Source organism: Prunus dulcis, chromosome 4, assembly GCF_902201215.1.
Source record: "Prunus dulcis chromosome 4, ALMONDv2, whole genome shotgun sequence".
NCBI classification, from domain to species: domain Eukaryota; kingdom Viridiplantae; phylum Streptophyta; class Magnoliopsida; order Rosales; family Rosaceae; genus Prunus; species Prunus dulcis.
In genome coordinates, this window is record NC_047653.1 from 4,040,393 (window position 1) to 4,058,659 (window position 18,267).

General features: G+C 38.3%; 4 protein-coding genes across 4 annotated transcripts; 2 read left to right on the forward strand and 2 right to left on the reverse strand.

Moving 5' to 3' along the window:
* Window positions 1-497: 497 nt before the first annotated feature.
* LOC117626792 (uncharacterized protein At4g18257-like) lies at window positions 498-2,697 on the reverse strand. The gene is made up of 3 exons (XM_034358634.1): window positions 2,281-2,697; window positions 1,615-1,935; window positions 498-927 (listed from the first exon to the last, which is right to left on the reverse strand). Exons 1-3 carry the CDS (start codon window positions 2,685-2,687, stop codon window positions 768-770), a joined length of 888 nt encoding a protein of 295 aa, XP_034214525.1. The 5' UTR covers window positions 2,688-2,697; the 3' UTR covers window positions 498-767.
* Window positions 2,698-3,676: 979 nt separating this feature from the next.
* Window positions 3,677-7,733, forward strand: LOC117626790 (probable RNA-dependent RNA polymerase 1). The gene is made up of 5 exons (XM_034358632.1): window positions 3,677-3,745; window positions 3,850-4,402; window positions 4,586-6,447; window positions 6,533-6,683; window positions 6,780-7,733. The coding sequence occupies exons 2-5, from the start codon at window positions 3,878-3,880 to the stop codon at window positions 7,632-7,634; spliced, it is 3,393 nt and encodes a 1,130-aa protein (XP_034214523.1). The 5' UTR covers window positions 3,677-3,745; window positions 3,850-3,877; the 3' UTR covers window positions 7,635-7,733.
* Window positions 7,734-10,200: 2,467 nt separating this feature from the next.
* On the forward strand, window positions 10,201-14,081 carry LOC117626791 (probable RNA-dependent RNA polymerase 1). The gene is made up of 4 exons (XM_034358633.1): window positions 10,201-10,725; window positions 10,905-12,769; window positions 12,865-13,015; window positions 13,097-14,081. Exons 1-4 carry the CDS (start codon window positions 10,201-10,203, stop codon window positions 13,907-13,909), a joined length of 3,354 nt encoding a protein of 1,117 aa, XP_034214524.1. The 3' UTR covers window positions 13,910-14,081.
* Window positions 14,082-14,669: 588 nt separating this feature from the next.
* Window positions 14,670-17,514, reverse strand: LOC117626794 (urease accessory protein G). Its single transcript, XM_034358635.1, has 6 exons — window positions 17,173-17,514; window positions 16,557-16,617; window positions 16,111-16,312; window positions 15,629-15,750; window positions 15,415-15,519; window positions 14,670-15,045 (listed from the first exon to the last, which is right to left on the reverse strand). The coding sequence occupies exons 1-6, from the start codon at window positions 17,448-17,450 to the stop codon at window positions 14,962-14,964; spliced, it is 852 nt and encodes a 283-aa protein (XP_034214526.1). The 5' UTR covers window positions 17,451-17,514; the 3' UTR covers window positions 14,670-14,961.
* Window positions 17,515-18,267: the final 753 nt, after the last annotated feature.

The following is an 18,267-nucleotide window of genomic DNA, read 5'->3' on the forward strand; positions in this document are numbered from 1 at the left end:
TGAGGGTCCAAATTATAAAAATACTACATATAAAATGGACTTTAAAAACACATCCAAAGCTCATTTACAACATAACAAAAAAGCTTTTAACTTCTTATAAATTACAAAACTACTATTAATTTCTGAAAACAAGCACAACTCCAAAATCTTATAAAAATACACAAAACAATTTATAGAACATCAACGTAATTTAATAATTAATATTAAATTCAATAAGGCCAGCTGTTATTTTTTGGGTTTTTTTTGGGTTTGTTTATAGAAATTCAATTGTGTAAAATTTATTTATAATATTAGTGCTAGAAATGAGTATATCACTAAATATCTCTTCTTCTTTTTCTCACCTCATTTATTCAACATTTAATGCTATCATGTTTCCCTCAAATTTGTTACATTTTTATATCTTTAATTTCTTGTGCTACCAAACAAATTATGAGTAACAATATTGTCCAAATCTTCACGAGTAACAATATTGTCCCGAAATTCAGAAGACACATAGGTTAAACTGAAAACTGATTGTGAATTTGCAATCTCGCTTCACACTTGATGATAATTTTCTTGTAATGTTAATAACTGTACAGAAATACAAACATGAAGAAACTACAAACAGAGCCACTTTGTGGGATTAAATTGATTGAATTTTTTTTCTTCCTATTAAATAGTAACCCTGAAGTGAACAACAGGACTCGGAAACCGTCACCTGATTATGCTCGTTGTGAGTTCAAGATGACTGCTAGAATAATGTTGTGGAAATCGTCTCCTGCTGCCTATTATGTCTGTTCCTTGTTGGATGCCGCTTTTAGTTTCTCCAATTGTTTCCTTATATATGCCTGTTTTAACTTCTCACGACGAGCCGCTGCTTGCTCTTCCCTGCGCTGTTTGAGCTCAGATGCCTTCTCTCTCGCTACATTTGCTTCTTCGTGTACTTCCCTGAAGAAAAGGAACACGAGTGAAAATCATGAGATGACTGTTGCCAGGAGCATCGAGATTTCAATCAAGCAATCAGCATCCATTGCACGGACTATAAATGATTAGAATCAAGCAATAAGAAACATACTACATAAATGGAGAAACTCGTTAATAAACAGACAAATAGTAAAATGGGAGAAAAAACCCTAAGCCAAATCATACTTTCATTTATTGATGAACCAGAGTCCAAGCTTTTGTCTCTTAGGTCTAAAGCTATATTATTTTATCCTTTAGCAGGATTTGTCTCAAACCCAGGTTTATTCAGCTCATTTCCTGCAGGACATCTTTCTATCCATGGCCTGGCACTCAAGACATTGTACAGGAATAAGAGAGGTGCAAAATATTCAGCTTAAGAAACTAATCAACATCAGTGAGATTCTAGTTCTACTACCCAACCCGCAGCCCAAATATGAGTCTCTGCTCAACCACTTCACCGTAGAGGCTTAGATGAGTAACAGCAGCAACAACCAAATTACAGTGGCTAAATGTTAAAGTCTCCAGATTATTATAAAAAGTGGCATCACTGAAGAATAACAATAGCAAAAATACACTGAAGTGATGAAATCCTTTAATTATTTGATTACTTTTGGTTAACTAAACTTTCATACAGCATAGATAATTTATACCGGAATAATTTGAAATTGTTACCTCACAAAACTCTTGTAAACATCATTGTCCATTGTTGCAGCTGCTCGCCCAAGCCCCAACGGTTTCATGCTAAACAGCATGGAAGCATCACTCTCACCATCTTGATTCTCCGAAGATACTACAGCAGGCGAATCATAATGCTGAGTTTGCTGCGGTTCGTCCTGGTCAACTCTCTTGCAAAAAAAATCCACACAATACTTCTCCTTATCTTCCTCATCAGATAGCTCCCCCTTTACTAGCTTATCGTACAATGCGGCCTTCCTCTCTAATGCTGCATAGCTAGCTGATCCGTCATTAACTGCTTTGAGCTCAAGCTTGTCTCTGAATATAAACCAACAAAAACACAAAATTGATCTTAGCAGGAAGCCAAATTAAAGACTAGGGATACTATCCTTAAAGTTCTTCATATTGTAAGAAGCACAAGAAACTGTTGGCAGCGGACGATAAAATTCAAGCCTTCCAAAACAGAGAGCTCAAAATTTTCAACTTATATCTAAGCAGCACCCAAAAGACTCATAATTTATACTCAGACAACAGTAAGAACCCTAGATACCAAAATGAACCCTAACCCAGAATTACACCAATACTAGCAAATTACGCATAATTAAGGAAATGGAAATTAAACCCAGAAACAAAAATTGCGTAAAAAGAAAGAAAAATACGTACTTGTGGGCCCGGGCATCGACGCCGGAGTTCTTGGCGGACAAGGGATCGTGTGAGGTGATCTTCTTCTTGGCGCGGTGGAACTCGACTTCTGAGCCGGCGAGTTCCTTGGACTTCTTGGAGTCTTCTTGCGACTTATAGAGTTGGGCCTTGAGCTCCATTATCGAGGAGGCTCCGACGCCGGCGATGGCGCGGTGCTTCTTGGGCATAATTGAAGATTCCGTTAGCCATCCCAAGGATTCCACCACCACACTTCTCTTCTTCGTCTCCTCCTCCGCCATTTCTGCAATTTCAGGATTGAGATAGCTTTCTTCTTCTTCTGTTTGAATTTGATTGATTGGAATATCTGAATTCGTTTCGGTTTGCGAGGGCGGGTGGTGGTGGATTCCTAATGGACACCACCGCCACATAATGTGGGCCGGCCCATTTGGGTTCATAGTTGTTTATTATTTCTTCCTTTTTAGTTTGCCAGTTTTATCATTTTAGTTATGGTGGTTTTAATTTTGTCAATTTTATTCTTATAATTTTAATTGGAGCAATTCAAGAACAAGTTTCAATTTCCAAATTCTGTTAAGTTTTGACCAAGTGACCTTCATGTAGAGGTATTTCAATGCGTCCGAGGCATCTATCTAACCGTAAAACACAAGATGCTACTATTCCCATTCACTTCACGTCCAAAATTTGAAGAAGGTTCTTGGGAAATCCCAATGCAATTTCAAAACAGCCCTCTCTCCCTACCTAGGAGGATTAGAATTTTCGTGGTGGGTGGTGGACCGCTCTGTCTATCTTACCTTAGTGAGCAAGTTCCATCTTTCCAAAAAGTAGTCTAGCCTAGTACTGCTTTTAGAAAGGAAGTAATCTGATTCCTCCTCCCAGTCAAGAGTAAAACGGCATAAAACCAATTTGATTAATAAACTCTTAACAACAAAATCCCAAGTATTCTAAAAACAAATAATGTTACAATAGCTATTCTCACACTCTCCTTCATTCTGTCCATTTGCACTCATCCCCCTGTTTTTATATTTTGATTTTTCTTTTGCTTACTCAATTACCAAAGTACAAAAGTAAAGGAAAAAAGAGTGCGAATGGATACAATAAGAACGTGAAAATCACTACCCTTTTTTTATACCTCGTCACGTAATCTTCACATTAGGAGGAACATTTATAATCTTATTACTGCGAAGTAGGGAATCATGACATTCGTTGCTCTATATTCGTTGCAAGACACAGGGAATAACTGCCATGACAAGTTTGTTCGTTTTTTCTTTTCTTTTCTTTCTTTTTTTTCTTCTGCTAGAATTACCATGACAAGTTATTTACTGTGTGTGAGATGGACTGAAAGGCTAAGAATCTCTCACACCTCTGTCCTCTTCTCTTTTCTACATATAGTGGCTTCATGGGCTTAATGAATTTTCCTCTCACATAGCTAGCAGTTGGTGGTATCTGAGTGCTTACATTTCAAATTCAGGTTGAGACTCGTTCTCTCATTTGCTAGCTTCTTTTCTTTTTTTCTTTTAGATTTTACTTTCACTTTAGTTCTTCACAGCTATTAATTTCAATTATTTTTCTCAGATACACAAGTTGCCATCAATTAGTCAACATGGTTAAGACAGTTGAGTTGTATGGATTTTGCTCTGTTCAGTCCCCAGAAGCAGTGACAGAGTTTGTGGAGAAACATACTGGAAAAGGCACTGTTTATGCTGTGAAGGTCTTTCACAAAGATGGAAAAACAAGAGCATCTGCCATGGTTCAATTCACACATGCAGAGTTTGCTGAAATGATACTGACATTAGCCGGAGATCATCTTCGACGACACGTGCCGTATGGGAAATCAAATGTGAAAGCTACAGAAATGAAGTTTGACATGGTACCTGACTCAGAAACCTTTCAACCTAGCATGGAACTTGTAAAGCTGCACTTTGGATGCCAGATTTCTAAGGAACGGTTTTCTGTGCTTTGGACACTATCCGATGTTTCGGTGAAATTTGGGATGATACTTAAACATTTCTACTTCTTTTTCTCTTATGATTCTGTTGAATATAAGCTAGAAATCTCCTATGACAATGTTAGCCAGATTGAGCTACATAGTCCATGTGGTCAACTTGCAAAGTTTCTTCTCATTAAGGTTTGGTTCCCCTGTTCTAGTATATATTAATCTGCCATGCATCCTTTCTATACTCGCTTTGAATGCTGTTGAAACAGGCTTTGATCTTCCTTAAACATAAAACAATTACTATAATTTATGTGTGGCTCTTTTTGGGGGAGATTGTTAACATTTTTCTCCTCCTTTCCTTCTTTCTCCTGCTAGTTACGCGGTGCCCCTCGGATTTACAAGAAAGATGTCCCTGTTAAGAACAAGAAAAAGGAAGCTTCTGACAATTACTGGGTTCGAGAAGTTGATTTCACTCCAGCTTGCTGCATTGGGCAATCTTCTGCTATATGTTTGGAGCTTCCACTTAGGTGGATGCTTCCAGATCTGGGCAACACTTTTGTTCATTATAAAGAAGATGAAGGACGGTTCGTTCTGGAGAGAGGCAACGGTTTCTCCAGTAGCTCAGATCTTGTTCCTATGGTGCGTCCACCCCTGAACATTAAGTTGCCATATAAAGTCCTGTTCAAGATAAATTCCTTGGTGCAGTATGGATGTGTTCCTAGGCAAGCACTTGATGTCAAATTTTATAAGCTAGTTGATCCTAGTAGAATAAGAATTGAATATATAGAATGTGCCCTAGAGATACTATTTCACTCAAAACAGTGCTGCTATGAACCCGTGAATTGGCTTAGAAACCAGTACAAAAAGCACAGTGCAAGCAAGCGAATTGCCAAAACACCTGCTATTTCTTTGGATGATGGGCTGGTGTATGTACATAGGGTTCAAATAACACCATCGAAAGTATATTTCTGTGGTCCAGAGATACATCATTCGAATCGCCTTTTCCGAAAGTATCCTGAAGATGTTGATAACTTTCTTCGTGTATCTTTCGTTGATGAGGACTTGAGCAAGATGCATTCAGAAGATTTATGTATGCGTTCTACAAAACAAGAAAGGCGAACTAGAGTCCATGAAAGGATACTTTCTATCCTAAAAAATGGCATAGTTATTGGTGAGAAGAAGTTTGAGTTTCTTGCCTTTTCATCAAGTCAATTACGAGGTCATTCTGTGTGGATGTTTGCTTCAAGAAGTAAGCTCACAGCACAAGACATCAGAAACTGGATGGGTGATTTTAAGGATATTAGAAATGTGGCCAAATATGCTGCCAGGCTTGGTCAGTCTTTCAGCTCTTCCAAGGAGGCTTTTAGTGTTGGTGGGGATAAAGTTGAACTCATTCCCGATGTAGAAATTGAAAGGGATGGAGTTAAGTATTGTTTTTCTGATGGAATTGGGAAAATATCTGCTGAATTTGCTGCAAGGGTGGCAAGAAAGTTCGAGTTAAGTCGTACTCCATCCGCCTTCCAAATTCGATATGGTGGCTATAAAGGTGTTCTGGCAGTTGATCCAACATTGTCAAAGAACTTGTCATTGAGAAAGAGCATGTGCAAGTTCCAATCCAACAACACAACACTAGATGTTCTGAAATGGAGCAAGTACCAGCCTTACTTCCTTAATCGAGAACTGATTACCCTTCTGTCCACCCTCGGAGTTCCAGATGATGTTTTTATGGAAAAGCAAAAACGGGTTTTGAATCTATTGGATAGCGTTTTAGCTGATCCATTGAGAGAACAGAAAGCGATGGAATTATTGTTTCAAGGAGAGGTTACCAACATTTTAAAGGAAATGGTTTGGTGTGGTTACACACCAGATGCAGAACCATTTCTGGCCATGATGCTACATGCATACTCTGCAGAAAAGCTCCAGAAACTGCGAAGCAAAACAAGGATATTTGTCCCAAACGGAAGATCTATGATGGGATGTCTTGATGAAATCGGCACATTGGAATATGGTCAGGTATTTGTGCAATGCTCTCACCGTGACAGCCTGCAATTCTATGATTCTTCCTCCCATATCTTCAGTGGCCACAGTTCAAGCGACAGTTTTATTGTCGAGGGAAAAGTAGTAGTGGCTAAAAACCCCTGTTTACACCCGGGGGACATGCGAGTTCTTAAGGCTGTCAATGTGCCTGCATTGCACCACCTGGTGGATTGTGTTGTTTTCCCACAGAAAGGAGAGAGGTAAGTTTGCATTTGATGAAATTATAAACCTGTTTCAGATTGTTTGAACTATTTACTGACTATATTTGCTTTGCCATCAAATTAGACCACATCCTAATGAATGCTCAGGAGGTGATTTGGATGGAGATTTGTACTCAGTGAGTTGGGACCCTGACCTAATTCCTCCTCGCCAAATTGAACCCATGAATTACTCCCCGGCTCAAACTGTGCAATTGGATCGTGATGTTACACTGGAGGTATATTATATTACTGAGTTTATCAAGTAAAATTATATCATGCATATATTCAAACATATTTCCTTTTACACTTATGTTCTGCTGTGTTTGTTACAGGAAGTTGAGGAGTCTTTTACAAACTACATAGTCAACGACAACTTGGGGATCATTTCAACTGCTCATACTGTCTTTGCAGACAGAGAGCCAGACAAGGCTATGAGTGCTCCATGTAAAGATCTCGCCAAGCTCAACTCCGTCGCTGTTGACTCTCCGAAAACTGGCCAGCTAGTCAAAATGCCGGGTCATCTGCGTGCCAAGGAATACCCTGATTTCATGGAAAAGCTTGACAAACCCACCTACGAGTCCAAAGGAGTCATTGGGAAGCTATTCCGACAGGTGAAGGAGCATGTTGAGCTTGTATCTCATTCATGTTCAAGCTCTAATATTAAGTCCTTCACTGCGGAAGTGGCTAAGAAGTGTTATGACCCTGACATGGAAGTAGATGGATTTAAGCTCTACATCAATGAGGCCATCCGTTACAGACGTGAGTATGACTGCAAGCTGCAAAACCTGATGGAATATTACGGCATCAAAAGTGAAGCCGAAATACTAAGTGGAACTTTCGCTCAAACATCCAAATGTTTCGATACAAGAAAGGACTTGAAAGCAAATATTGGTATCGCGGTAAGGTCATTGAAGAAGGAAGCTAGGGGATGGTTTTATGAGAAGCAGGGAAGCGAATTTCAGTCGAATGTCAGCACCGATGGCGATGATGCATGTGCAGCAAAAGCATCAGCGTGGTACTACGTTACTTATCATCCTCGTTACTTTGTTGGTTGCTACAAGGAGGGAACGGGAAGAGAGCGTTTCGTAAGCTTTCCATGGTGTGTCTTTGAAAAGCTCCTCCAGATCAAGAGGGATAAAAGAAGCATCAGTAATTCTTTACACATCGACTTGACAGAGTTGGCATGATGGCATCATCAGGTGTTTGAAAATTTGAAAGATGTTCTTAGCTGTTGTGTTTTTCCTTGAAAACTTATGTATGAATATGTGTTCAGTCATGTTTTTCTGTAAGCAGTTATAATAAGTAAATAATTAAGTATGGTTGTGGTCACTACTTTAGAATGCTGTGCAACTTTCCGCAAATCATTTGGAATGTGTTTCCCTCATTAACCCAAGGCATAACCCAGAGGGAGAAGCAAGTTGCTATGCAGGAAGTTTTTCTTGCTCCCAAGTAAATTAAAGAACACACATTAGCATTTTAAGTTTTTATTTTTATTTTTATTACAAGTGATATCAGGGGAGGGACTCGGGACTCAAAGTTCGGGAGCAGGGGTAACTACTCTTAATCATTTTAAAATTTATAACAATCTTCTTGGTGCCGGAACAATTCAAGTTTCAATTAAGGCTTGGTTAAGCATTTTAATGAAAACAACCTGTATTTGCTCCCACTGGACTGGACTTTGTGAGATATTTCCATGATAGGCCACTCCTTACAGCAGTCAGACGCAAAGAAGTAGATATTTCTAGCAAACAACTCCAAAAAGCCCACTCCCCACTGTCCATGATGGTTTTTTTTTTATACTCTCATTATTAAGAAAATATAAGAAGAAGAAAAAAGAAAGTGGAAACTGTGATTACGTGGGCTTATGTTTAATTACCCTAGTTTAAAATATTACTTTATTACTTTCACGTTACTAAATTGTGATAGAGGTGATAAAAATTTGTGATATTTTAGAATTAGTTCAATAAGGGTTTTTTTTTTTTGGTTGGATTTTGAATGTTGGACCTAACTTCCATTCAAAATCCCACAAATCGTCCTTAGTTAATCAAAATAATAAAAGAGAACACACTTCATGAAATAAGAATAAAAATATATTAAAATTGAAATAAATAAAAAAGAAAAGATAAATAGAGTAGATAGAACTAATGGAATTGATTTTTATTCTTTTCTTGGTTAATGCAAGAGATAGTCTAAACTACGCTAATTAAGAGAAAAATAGATCAAACTTAAGTGTAAAAGGACGAACATATTGCCTCACATCAGCTAGAATTAACATTTATTCATTGGACAAACAACGTGGACCAAATTGAATTTTGAGGAGAAAAATGTGAGGTAGTCGACATACTCACTCAGTCCAGTATGCATGCTCTATGGTCCAAACCAAACCTTGCTCAGAAATCAAGGTTATGATTGGTCCAAAACTTCCAGGAGGTTCTTGGCAAATTTTGTGCTCACAGCCTTTGCAGTCACAGTCACAATAACAGATTGCCAACGCAATTTCAAGGATATAGGATGGTACCTTGGTGACCAAGTTCCATATTTCCAAATAATATTCTAACCTAGTACTGCTTTTAGAAAGGAAATCATTCTGATTCCTCCTCACCCAGTCAAGTATGCTCTCTGGTCTAAATCTTCCTCACCAAGGGCTAGAATTCCCCACCATGGGAAGTATAGCTGCCCCACTGGGCCACTGCCCAGTATTTCCCATGTGAACTTCTAGAAGCTTCTTGGCCAACACTTCTCCTAAGGATAAGGCCTTTTAATTGGTCCAAAACTTCCAAAGGCTGTTGGCCAGAATGTCCAATTTCAACTTAACTAGCTCCTTGATTCACCACCCCCAGCCAAATTGAGAGTAAAACGGTGTAACACCAATTTGAGTTAAGAACTCTGAACAACAAAGTTGGAAGCGTTCTAAAAACAGATGATGTCATGTACACATTTATTACTATGTATTTCAAGTTCAACATCTACCTATCTTACTAAGTTGTGAAAAATATTGTCAGTAATCCGGTAGCGATTTTCACTCTTATTATGTCGGTTTGCATTCCTTCCCTTGTTTTTATACTTTGATTTTTCTTTTGTTTACTCAATTACCAAAGTACAAAAGTAAGCGGAAGGAGTGCAAATGGATACAATGAGTGTGAAAATCGCTACCCTTCTTCCACATCTCCTTTTTTTCTCGAAAAAAAAAAAAAAAGGAGGCTTGCCATGTAATCTTCACATTAGGAAAAACAGTTATAATGCTATTGCTGCGAAGCAGGGAATCATGACAGTCGTTACTCTACATATGCGCCAGACACAAAAAGTGACAGAGAAAAGCCTATATGGAATAACTGCCATGACAAGTTTTTTTTTTTTTTTTTTTCCTTGCTAGAACTGCAATGACAAGTTTTTTTTTCTTGGCTAGAACTGCAATGACAAGTTTTTTTCCCTTGCTAAAACTGCAATGACAAGTTATTTACTTGTGTGAGAAGGACTGAAAGATTGAGATCATGTGCACCAATCTCTCACCTCTGTGCTCTTCTTTCTCCTATATAGAGTGGCTTCATGAGCTTAATGAATTTGCATCTTACATTGGCAAGCTAGCTAGCAGTGGTATTTTGAGCTTACATTTCAAATTCAGGGTGAGACTCATTTTTCTCATTTGCATTGTTTTTTTTTTCTTTTTTAGATGTTACTTTCACTTAGTTCTTCACAGATATATTAATATCAATTATTATTTTCTGAAACAGAAGTTGCGATCAATTAGTCACCATGGTTAAGACAGTTGAGTTGTATGGATTTTGCTCTGTTCAGTCTCCAGAAGCAGTGACAGAGTTTATAGAGAAATATACTGGAAAAGGAACTGTTTATGATGTGAAGGTCTTCCACAAAGATGGAAAAGCAAGAGCTTCTGCCATAGTTCAATTCACACATGCAGAGTTTGCTGACATGATACTGACAGTAGCCGGATATCATCTTGAAAAAAGTGTGCGGTACGGGAATTCTTTTCTGAAAGCTAAAATATTGAAGCGTGACATGTTCTCCAAATCAGTAACCTTTCAACCTAGCATGGAACTTGTAAAGCTGCACTTTGGATGCCAGATTTCCAACGAACAGTTTTCAGTGCTTTGGACACTATCCGATGTTTCGGTGAAATTTGGGATGATACTTAAACATTTCTACTTCTTTTTCTCTTATGATTCTATTGAATACAAGCTAGAAATCTCCAACGACATTGTTAGCCAGATTGAGCTACATCGTCCACATGGTCAACTTGCAAAGTTCCTTCTCATCCAGGTTTGGTTCCCCTCTTCTAGTATATATTATCTGCCATGCATCCTCTCTATACTTACTTTGAATGCTGTTGAAACAGGCTTTTATCTTCCTTAAACATAGCATAATCACTATATTATGTGTGGTACTCTGGGGTGAAAATAGTTGACATTTTTCTCTTCCTTCCTTCTTTCTCTTGCTAGTTATGTGGTGCCCCTCGGATTTACAAGAAAGATGTACCTGATACGAACAATATCGAGGAAGCTTCTGCTACTTACTGGGTTCGAGAAGTTGATTTCACTCCATCATGCAGAATTGGGCAATCTTCTGCTGTATGTTTGGAGCTTCCACTAAGGTGGATTCTTCCAAATCTAGGCAGCAGTTTTGTTCATTATAAAGCAGATGAAGGACAGTTCGTTTTGGAGAGAGGTAACATTTTCTCCTGTGACTCAGATCTTGTTCCTATTGCGCGTCCACCCCTAGGCATTAAGTTGCCATATAAAGTCCTGTTCAAGATAAATTCCTTGGTTCAGCATGGATGTGTTCCTGGACAAGCCCTTGATGCCAATTTTTATGAGCTCGTTGATCCTACTAGAATAAGAATTGAAGATATAGAATGTGCCCTGGACAAACTATTTCACTTAAAAGAGTGCTGCTATGAACCTGTGAGTTGGCTCAGAGAGCAGTACAGAAAGTACCAGACATGCAAGCGAATTCCCAAAACGCCTGCTATTTCTTTGGATGATGGGCTGGTGTATGTACACAGGGTACAAATAACACCATCTAAAGTATATTTCTGCGGTCCAGAGGTAAATCATTCGAATCGCCTTTTCCGAAAGTATCCTAAAGATGTTGATAACTTTCTTCGAGTTTCTTTCGTTGATGAGGACTTGGGGACGATGCGCTCAGCAGATTTATGTCTGCGTGCTGCAGAACAGGAAAGACGAACTAGAGTCTATGAAAGGATACTTTCTACTCTACGAAATGGCATAGTTATTGGTGAGAAGAAATTTGAGTTTCTTGCCTTTTCATCAAGTCAATTACGAGGTCATTCTGTGTGGATGTTTGCTTCAAGAAGTGAGCTCACAGCACAAGACATCAGAAACTGGATGGGTGATTTTAAGGATATTAGAAATGTGGCAAAACATGCTGCCAGGCTTGGTCAGTCTTTCAGCTCTTCCAAGGAGGCTTTTAGTGTTGGTGAGGATGAAGTTGAATTCATTCCCGATGTAGAAATTGAAAGGGATGGAGTTGAGTATTGTTTTTCTGATGGAATTGGGAAAATATCTGCTGAATTTGCTGCAAGGGTGGCAAGAAAGTTCAATTTAAGTTGTACTCCATCCGCCTTCCAAATTCGATATGGTGGCTATAAAGGTGTTTTGGCAGTTGATCCAACATTGTCAAAGAACTTGTCATTGAGAAAGAGCATGTGCAAGTACCAATCCAACAACACAACACTAGATGTTCTGAAGTGGAGCAAGTACCAGCCTTACTTCCTTAATCGGGAAGTGATTACCCTTCTGTCCACCCTCGGAGTTCCAGATGACGTTTTTATGGAAAAGCAAAAACAGGTTTTGAATCAATTGGATGGTGTTTTAGCTGATCCATTAAGGGCACTGGAAGCACTGGAATTGATGTTTCAAGGAGAGGCCACCAACATTGTAAAGGAAATGGTTTTGTGTGGTTACACACCAGATGCAGAACCATTTCTGGCAATGATGCTACAAGCATACTGTGTATCAAAGCTTGTGGAACTGCGGAGAAAGACTAGGATATTTGTCCCCGATGGAAGATCTATGATGGGATGTCTTGATGAAACTGGAACATTGGAATACGGTCAGGTATTTGTGCAATGTTCTCCCCATGGCAGCCAGCAACTCCATGATACTGCCTCCCATATCTTCAGTGGCAGCAGTTCAAGTGACAACAGTTTTACCGTTGAGGGAAAAGTAGTGGTTGCTAAAAACCCATGTTTACACCCGGGTGACGTGCGTGTTCTTAGGGCTATTAATGTGCCGGCATTGCACCACATGGTGGATTGTGTTGTTTTCCCGCAAAAAGGAGAGAGGTAAGTTTGCATTTGACGAAATTAGAAATATGTTTCAGATAGTGTTTCTTTGCTTGAACTATTTACTGACTATATTTGCTTCTTTATCAAATCAGACCACATCCTCATGAATGCTCAGGAGGTGATTTAGATGGTGATTTTTACTGGGTCAGTTGGGACCCTGATCTAATTCCTCCTTGCCCAGTTGAACCCATGAATTATACACCGGAACCAACTACGAATTTGGATCATGATGTTACAATGGAGGTATGTATTTCCTTTTGTTCATTGTTGCCTCTGTCGTATGAGTTCAGTTCAAGACTTGATGTGCTATTGTGTTTGTTACAGGAAATTGAGGAATCTTTTGTAAACTACATAGTCCACGACAACTTGGGGATCATTTCAAGTGCTCATACTGTCTTTGCAGACAGAGAGCAAGACAAGGCTATGAGTGGTCCATGTAAAGAGCTCGCCAAGCTCAACTCCCGCGCTGTAGACTCTCCAAAAACTGGCGTGCTAGTCAAATTGCCATATCATCTACGAGCCATAGAGTACCCAGAATTCATGGAAAAGCTTGACAGACCCACCTATAAGTCGAAAGGTGTGATCGGGAAGCTTTTCCAACAGGTGAACGATCATGTTGAGCTTGTATATCATTTATATTCAAACTCTGCTAAATCCTTCACCATGGAAGTGGCTTGGAAGTGTTATGACCCTGACATGAAGGTAGATGGGTTTGAGGTCTACATCAATGAGGCCATCAATTACAAAAGGGAGTATGACTACAAGCTGAGAAACCTGATGGAATATTACGGCATCAAAAGTGAAGCGGAAATACTAAGTGGGAATATCACTCAAACATCCAAAAACTTCGATAGAAGAAAGGACTTTAAAGAAAATATTGGTCACGCTGTAAGGTCATTGAAGACAGAAGCTAGGGGCTGGTTTCATGAGAAGCAGGGAAGTAATATTCAGTCGAATGTCAGCGGCAACAGCAATGATGCATATGCAGCAAAAGCATCAGCTTGGTACCATGTTACATATCATCCTCATTACTTCGGTTGCTACAATGAGGGAATGGCAAGGGAGCATTTCCTCAGCTTTCCATGGTGTGTCTTTGACAATCTCATCCAGATCAAGAGGGATAAAAGAAGTATCTAAACTTCTTTACATATGTTATCACTGACGTGCCATTCGACTTGAGAAAGTAAGCATCAGGTGTTTGTTTGGAAATTTGAAAGATACTCTTAGCTGTTGTGTTTTCCCTCATAAACTTAAGTGTGTTATGAATGTGGTTATGTTTTCTGTAAGCAACTATAGTACGTAAATAATAAATATGGGTGTGATTACTTTTTTTTGAGTGATATGTGACTGCTGCAGATAATTTAGAATGTGTTTCTCTCATTCATTCAACGCATAAGGCATTCCTCTGCCATCCCAGAGGGATGAGCAAGCTGCCATGCATTTTGTTTTTCTTGCTTCCAAGTAAATTAAAGAACACACATTAGAATTTTTAAGTTTTATAACAATCTTTTTGGTGCTGGAACAATTTAAGTTTCAATGAAGGTTTGGTTAAGTTTTTTAATGAAAACAACCTGTATTGCTCCCACTAGACTTTGTGAGAATTAAGTATATTTCCATGATAGGCCACTCTTAGCAACAATCAAAGAAAAAGAAGTAGGCATTTCTTGCAAACAACTCCAAAGAGGAACAAATAAATAACATGTGTATATCAGCACAAACGTGTGACTAAAAGAGACAGTTGATACCTAGTTTAGTCATGGCATTTTCAGCTGCTAGTGCATAGACACAGCTTCTCAGTTTTCCTTGGCTAAAACTACATCATTGTTAGTTGAGAGTGTACTGTCACATGTATACGATAATATGAGCTCCTGTCAGGCAGGCATATAGTCATATAGTATAGCTTCAAGTCAATGGTGAAATTTATTTTGCTCAATAAAGTAAAGGTTTTAAGGCATACAACCGATACACATGGTAGCAAGGGAGCATTTCTTGTTCCATTTATAACTGGACTGAAGCGTGAATGCCACAAAGTTCCAACAGTGAGACACTAAACAGTGGAATCTAGTGTCAAACATCTACATACGTTGAGGAAAAAAGACACGACACTGAATTGAAGTCACATTTATTCCTAAATGTAGAGAGACAAAGATTTGAAACAAGATACTGAAACCAAATTCAGCACAAATGGATCAGTGGCGCTTCTTTCCTGTTGCTAGTTCCCAAGCCTGTAATATGTGGTTCACGATTTCCTCTACTCCATGACCATGCTTCACCTGCACAGGGTACGGTTCACTAGCATATAACTCATGAACGTGAGAATTTCAAGAACAGACCTGCAAAGACAAATCATGAAGAATTGCCTTTCTGGTACAGTTTGAAACTCAACATTCCTAACATGATGGGATTGGGGAGTAGGGACAGGGTCACAGTGTCTCATTTGTGACAAGAAATGAGCAAATACAGCTTGTATCACAATTCACGTTGAGCAAATTTTATGTTAACACAATAATTTACTGTAATAGTACTACTCCAAATATCAAAGTACAAATATAAAGTTCCCATCATGTTCACAATGTTTCAACCAAAATCATGTTCACAATGTAAAAATGCTAGTGATTGAATTAATGGTATAACCAACCAACCTGAGCAAAGACAAATGGCCCTCCGTCTCGCATTCGAAGTGCATCACGTTCCATTACAGCCAAATCAGCTCCAACTGCTGGTGCAAGGTCCGTCTTGTTGATCACCTACAATCAAATGTTAAGGCGTCATTCACATACAAATCCCTGAAATTGGTACACATAACAGATATGGTATCCACAACAGCTGTAGCAATGAATATCAGAAAACACATACTAGGAGGTCAGCTTGGGTGATTCCAGGACCACCTTTTCGTGGAATTTTATCACCACCAGATACATCTATTATGTAAATGATATAGTCAGCCAGTTCCCGACTGAAGTTCGCAGCTAAATTATCTGCACCAGCACAAACTCAATTGGATAGTATTTCTAAAGAATAATAAGAACATGTATAAGAAAGCTCGATTCAGCCAATGCCTGATTGTTGACAGACAAAACGTTCCAATTCATGCAACTGTACAATAAGCATTTCTGCCCCCAACTTAATCTTTTGAAAGCTTTGCATTCATCAAACGGCATTTTCTTTCATACCTAATTCCGGATAACTCCATAAAGCCTTTTTTTTCAAGTTTATTAATGCAGTTCCATTGCTACCCTCATCTCCATTAGTCATTTGTAATAATTCAACTTAAATCATCAACTCAGATCAGCTGAACATAAGCTATGACCAGTCATCTAATTGCTTCTGAAAAATACCTCCGCCTGATTCACAAAGCAGTATGTCTGTCTTGTACAAGTTAGAAAGCTCCTCGAGGGGGCCTAGATTAATGCTGATGTCTTCACGAATTGCAGCGTGGGGGCATCCCCCAGTTTCAACAGCACGTATTCTTTCTTCAGGAAGTGCCCCGTGTTTCACCAAGAACTCACCATCCTCTTTTGTGAATATATCATTTGTCACCTGCAATTGTTACACATATTATCTTTCGTCATGCAAGGTTTTACATCCCACATCAAGCTTATCTTTAGCCTTGCCTCAATCAACTTGAAACACAGGCTTTAAGGTCTTTGCATACATTAGAAAATACTCTGCAAGGCTATAATATGATGTTACAAAAGTTTTTGAAGTATTTAGGACACCATAAAGATATAGCCAATTAAACCTTTGAAATTCTATAAAATGGTAAATAATAAAAGTAACTCACAGCAGCAAGACTGTACTTGTCACGCAAAAGCTTACACAGAGCCAGCATCAAAGCGGTTTTCCTGTATGGGATGAAGCAGCATTTCATCAACTCTCACTAAATAGTTTAATTCATGCTAGCAATGTGATCTTCACGACTAAGAAAAGTAATCCAGGCACGAAGTTTGAATCAGGAAAAACTCAAAGCCATTCAAAATGAATCAAACTAAGATATCAATAGCTTATGCTGTACAATAAGGATGTTTATATTACTTGTACACTATCCAAACAACTGAACAATTTCCAGGGAAAATCTTGGGAAAATAATAGAAACCCTTTTGGTGAAATTGAGAAAAGATATGCACAGAACAGATTAGTAAAAAAAAAATGTGAGGAGATTGTAACAGGCACACTACTCAATCAACAAAGAGAAAATCTGAGCTACCCACTAAATAGTAGATACCTAATAACCCATAAGCTGAATTATGATAAAAGTAAAGTGTCAACATTTAAATCATTCATTTCTTACTCTTTTTAAGCTAATGATACAAATTTATGATTGTGATATTATTTTCAATAATGCAAAAATAGAATATAAATTAATTAAAGGGAGACAGAGGAGATAGATACCCACTTACCCAGTACCGACTGGTCCACCAATGCCAATAGTAAAAGCCCTTTCACTGAAATTCCTGGTGAGAAGAGGTTGAGCTCTTCTGCTGAAGTAGCCAGGGGAGTATATGGGTTCATGCGAGTGTGGCGCCAGCCCATCATGGCTATGGTACACCTTCCCATCTGGGGCTACCCATGAATTTGTTCCTGAAGTCCCATGGCTATGATCATGTTCATGATCATGATGGTGGTGATGTTCATGGCCTTGATTGTGGTGGTCATGATCATGATGGTGATCAGCCATTGACCCTACAGTCTGCAGAAGTTCTACCCTGGTTCAAGAAGAGCGCAGGAAGAAAGAGGTATCTGGTTGGGTTGATTGGCCATATGCATTATGCATTATAAGATAACTGGCCATTAATTTACCAAAACGCCCTTAGTTAATAATTTAAAGTAAATTGAGGTTTTAGTCAAAAAAACATTTTTGCTTTTGAAAAAAGTCAAAAAAAAGTCAAAAAAGACAGAAAAGCTAAAAAAATTTCAAAAAATACAGAAAAACCTCTCAACTTTCGAACCAAGACATGCAAATGTAAAGGATTCTTTAGAAAATCCTTTAATAAATAAGGGCAATTTTGTCCATTTTGGCTTCTTTGTGTTCTTGCCAATAATTTGATCCTTGTTACCTTCACATTGAAAACTCTCTTCTCTTAATATCGCTTGCATCAATAATTTCATCGTTATTACCGTCACATTGAAAAATTATTTGAAGATTACTATAATTAGGATTAAATTAAAGTCCAATACCACGGTTGAAACAATCCTGATAATTTACCTTCGTACTGTAATATGTTTACAAACTATATATATTTGATATTCTTGTATAAGCACTATAGATTTATATTAGGGTAATGATTTTTCCACTCCAATTTTATTCACTTACGCTTTTTTTTTTTAGTTATAAAATAAAGTGTAAGTGGATAAAATTGAAGTGGGGAAATAACAACTCTTATATTATCTGCATAACTTCTCCATTGTCCCATCTAATATTAATGGTCCAAATGTCCACACCATGAAAATAAAAGTTTAATAAGGAGTGCCCTGTCCATCATCCACTTTTTATG